Source organism: Hibiscus syriacus, unplaced genomic scaffold (genome assembly GCF_006381635.1).
Source record: "Hibiscus syriacus cultivar Baekdansim isolate YM2019G1 unplaced genomic scaffold, ASM638163v2 tig00110267_pilon, whole genome shotgun sequence".
In the NCBI taxonomy this organism is placed as follows: Eukaryota; Viridiplantae; Streptophyta; class Magnoliopsida; order Malvales; family Malvaceae; genus Hibiscus; species Hibiscus syriacus.
Window position 1 is genome coordinate 153704 of NW_024062655.1, and position 4791 is coordinate 158494.

Here is a 4791-nt window from a genome sequence, read left to right on the forward strand (position 1 = left end):
CAAGACATCCCACCATTTTCATAGACCCAAATTTCTTCTACTCCGACTGATTCTCAATGGATAGCTCAGTTGCTCCGGTCACCGTCGACCATGACCATAAAAATCCCAGCAACCTATCTTCTCAAAAACACCCCTCCAAAGGAGGATGGAACGCCGCCGTTTTCGTCATCTGTAAGTAAATCGTTTCTCCCCTTTTTTTTCGACCAGTGTTTGTTGAATTGCCATCATCGTTGATTCATGCAGTTGTCGAGATGGCCGAGCGGTTTGCTTTCTACGGTTTAGCCGGAAACCTGATATCATACCTCACGAATAATCTCGGCGAACCGGTGGCCACCGCCGCCAAGAACGTCAATACGTGGGTCGGTGTCTCCGCCGTATTCCCTTTGCTCGGAGCGTTCATCGCGGATTCGTACCTCGGTCGATTCAAGACCATCCTAGCGTCCTCTTTGATCTACTTCTTGGTAGTAACTTCATCTCTTTTTTTTCCGGTTCTGTTGCGTTCATCGTGATTTCATGTTTTGTTGTTCAACAATTCCTGTTGTTGCAGGGGATGGTGTTATTGAGCTTGTCGGTGTCGGTAATCCCCATGCATTGCCGGAAGGCTGTGTTCTTCACCGCGCTTTACCTATTAGCTGTAGGCGAAGGAGGCCATAAGCCATGCGTTCAGACCTTCGCAGCTGATCAATTCGATGAGAATAATCCACAAGAAAAAGCGTCCAAAAGTTCATTTTTCAACTGGTGGTACCTTGGGATCGTTACCGGAGCCTCGGTCGCCATTGTTGTTGTCATTTATCTCCAGGTGAATTCAGCTAATTCATATCATTCTCCTCAAAGGTTAAATTCAGGTTCTAGTCCCTCTATGATGTTCCAAATTAAGATTCAGTCCCTACTTTTTTATAATACAATTAGTTAATTTTAAATAATTAAAATCATGAATTTATTGTGTTACCCTAATGTTATTCTTTCTGGAGTACCTGGATTCGAGTTACCAAGTCTACAAGGTTTATATGGATTACTAATAGACTAAAAAAAATCTGAACATATACTATCAACTAGACTATTAAAAAAATGAATCAAACAATGATAATATAAAAATAGAGGATCAGATTATGCATAATTAAAGTGTAAGAGCTAATTATCTGATTTAAACGTAATAAAGGGACCAAAAGAATAATATTCTCTTTTCCTTAAATTACGGCATTCTAAAACCTTTTATTGAACGCTACTTGTGTTACATGATCATGATGATGTTAACGTAAAAAGTTATATCATTATCAGTTTCATTCACATTTTCGTATAAATTATTTGAATTTAGTTCCATTGTATTATGATGACATATTTTAACGTGTAGGACAATGTTAGTTGGGCAGCGGGATTTGGGGTGTTAGCAGGGTCACTGGCGGTGGCATTGGCGGTGTTTTTGATCGGAATCAAGAGGTACCGAAAGCAGCGGCCGACGGGAAGCCCCTTCACCACGATTGCTCAGGTCTTCGTTGCTGCCGCAAAGAAGTGGCGCGTGACTGAAACCCACGGTGGCAGGGGAATTTGTAACGAGGATGATAGAAAGAGCGGGAGTGACGTTGATGGTCAAACCAGGAGTCACAATTTGGCCCGTACCAAGCAGTTCAGGTAAATGTTTTGAAATATTTTAAATACAATTATAAAAAATAAAAATATATTATATAAACATTACACAAATATAAAAAAATTATAGTTTAAAAACTATTTTAATCTTTTAATAAAAAAACATAATAAATCAATTGGAATAACAAATTGGGTAATGTTTGAATTTCAGAAGGAATATGAAAGTATCAATTCAAGTAAGTTTTTTGTCCTTGAAGTTTGTTTAAAATTAGTAAATTAATCACTGAGATTTTTGGATTTATTTTAGTATTACACGATTATTTCTATAAAGGGATATATACAAATATTTGGATTTTTGACACGAGGATGAACTTATTTTGTAACTTTTCTTTTAACTAATGTTCAGGACATAACTATCATCAAATATTAAGAGAATCTATTCAATATTTAAATTTAAAAGTTGGGATAGATAAATATTTTATTTGATTAATACTTAAACTAACAAGGATTTAGAACCCATTGAATAATATCAATGATTAAAAGAAATGTTTTTTTTAGAAATTTTAAATTGGAACAGTTACATATATAGAGTGTATGTGGATTATTAGTGATAAAGAAAATTTTAAATAAAAATTATCTTATAATCACTTTAAACTATTAAAAGATACTAAGACGAAAATACTATCTTATAAAAAACCCTTTCGCTCAACAAATAGCTCTATCCAGCATGTCAATAGGATAAAATATTTTTTTATAATATTTAATTAATTAATAAATTAAATATCAATAATTATAATAAAAATAGAAAAGAATAGTATTTCAACTGTATTTGGTGGAACTTGCACATCACCGTAATGGCGATGACTGGTGACAGACGAAGGTTTGAAAATTTATAGTTTTATTTATTATCTCAGCCTTATCAAGTATGCCTGATAGCATATTGTGTTAAGATAATTATCCCAAAATTTCAAACGATTATATATATCAGTTAATGGGTTAACGTTAAATTCATATTGTCATTAATTTTTTGATGAAGAGGGATGAGTTTGAAATATATAAATAGTCGGGTGACAACTTTGTAACTTTTAATAGTAGGATTTAACAAAGCAACATCATGTTGTCGGACAACTATTTTGTAACTTTTAATGGTTTGGAGACTATAGTCAGGGGATCCTTTGTGTATTTTACTCTTTACATATGGGGTTTAAAATATTAATTTTATTTTAAAATTTCATTCATGAATAGGTTATATTGATTTTGGATATAGTTAATTTAAGTAGTTTGATTCGGGATTTAAATTTTTTGCATTTTTTTTTATGTTCGGAGCATTTTGATTTCAGATTATATTAAATTCAGTTTTTTTAAGTTCAAACCATTTTGGTTCGTTAGATAAGTTATCTTGAGTTAAGTAACCTCAAGTTGAAGTCATTTGGGTTACTTTAAGTTCAACTCATTTCAAGTTCGAGTCATTTCTGATTTAAATCATTTATATTTAAATTGTTGACTTTTTATTATGTAAGTCAGAATAAATGTAATTTATATAGTATTTCATTTATTCAAGCTTGATTTATTTACTATATTTCTTGAAAATGCAGATTTTTGGATAAGGCAATGATCATTGACAACAAGGATTGCATGAGCAGAACCAAGGATCCATGGCGGCTATGTTCATTGAACCAAGTTGAGGAAGTAAAGCTTGTACTTCGCCTCATCCCCATATGGCTTGCTTGCTTAATGTTTAGTGCCGTGATAACCCAATTACACACATTTTTCACCAAGCAAGGCGCCACAATGTTGAGATCAATAGGTCCCAATTTCCAAGTCCCCCCTGCAGCACTCCAAAGCCTCGTCGGCCTCACAATCCTCATCGCCGTCCCGGTTTATGATCAGGTTTTAGTCCCCATCGCTCGAAAAATAACCGGACATCCCTGCGGAATCACAATGCTGCAAAGAATCGGCACCGGTCTATTCATTTCCATAATGACCATGGTTGTCGCAGGCCTAGTAGAGACGGCTAGGGTAAACACCGCGAGCAAGAACGGCCTACTCGACACCCCGAAAGCCATAGTCCCGATGAGCATATGGTGGTTAATTCCACAATACGTACTCACTGGGATCGGTGACGTCTTCACAGTCGTCGGATTACAAGAACTGTTCTACGACCAAATGCCGGAAGAAATGAGAAGCATCGGAGCAGCTGCGTATATAAGTGTAGTGGGAGTTGGGAGCTTTGTAAACACAGCCATAATCTCGGTGGTTCAAGCCATTACTTCAAGGCATGGGGATGAATGGCTGGGAGATAACATGAACCGGGCAAATCTTAATTACTTTTATTGGGTATTGGCCGGTTTGAGTGGGGCTAATCTGTGTGTTTATATGTGGATTACTAAGGGTTTTGTTTATAAAAAAGTGGAAAATAATGATCAAGCAATTAGTGATGAGGGGAAGGAACTGGAAATGGGAGGCTATTTGGAGGCAAAAGTATGAAATTTGGGGCCATTTGTATGTAATATATATTTCTTAGGAAGTATAATCGATTACAAAGATAAAAAATTAAGCTTTCAAATAAATTATATATACCTAAAATCAAATAAATTAACAATAATATTATGTTCACGTTTGAGTATGTTGATTTAAATGATATTAAATGTTTCGTTTTTTTTTAAATTTTAAAACATTTATAAACACACTTAACAATAACATCATCCAAATGTTATATACAAAGCTTTCTCTCCTTTTTCAATAATAATCCATATATACAAATTTAAACAAAAGTAAGCTTAACCAACAACCAAATAAAGAGTCAAACATCAAATTCCGACTCCATAAAATCTTAAAAAGATTATACGTATAAATCACAACAAAAATATTTACTAAATATTAACTGGACATAATTCAAAATTCAATACACCTTATCCTACTCCTACTCCTACTTATATCTATATATACTAAACATCATACCCTACAGTTGTATGCCGTTTCACTAACCATCAGAAAAGCAAACATGAAGACTTCCATGCTCAACTTGTTGCTCTCTTCAACGCTGCTTTTCGTTGTGACCGAAGCACGAATTCTGCCGCGCAAAGCGCATGTAGTGATCTACAATGATCTGAACCCTGGCACAATGCTCACGATCCACTGCAAATCGAAGAACAACGATGTCGGCGTCCAACATATCGCCTACGGCCACTACTTCCAGTTCCATTT

At 35.0% G+C, this 4791-nt stretch overlaps 1 protein-coding gene across 1 annotated transcript; it reads left to right on the top strand.

The window, feature by feature from the left end:
• Window positions 1-4114, top strand: LOC120115612 (protein NRT1/ PTR FAMILY 5.4-like). The gene is made up of 5 exons (XM_039136267.1): window positions 1-171; window positions 244-461; window positions 548-799; window positions 1352-1629; window positions 3180-4114. The coding sequence occupies exons 1-5, from the start codon at window positions 57-59 to the stop codon at window positions 4069-4071; spliced, it is 1755 nt and encodes a 584-aa protein (XP_038992198.1). The 5' UTR covers window positions 1-56; the 3' UTR covers window positions 4072-4114.
• The last annotated feature ends 677 nt before the right edge of the window (window positions 4115-4791 follow it).

Bases quoted from the DNA above. Each gene is read 5' to 3' on its own strand.
- LOC120115612 (XM_039136267.1), top strand. From the start codon at position 57: ATGGATAGCTCAGTTGCTCCGGTCACCGTCGACCATGACCATAAAAAT. The intron at 172-243 runs GTAAGTAAATCG...TGATTCATGCAG, and splicing joins CGCCGCCGTTTTCGTCATCT to TTGTCGAGATGGCCGAGCGG. The intron at 462-547 runs GTAGTAACTTCA...CTGTTGTTGCAG, and splicing joins CCTCTTTGATCTACTTCTTG to GGGATGGTGTTATTGAGCTT.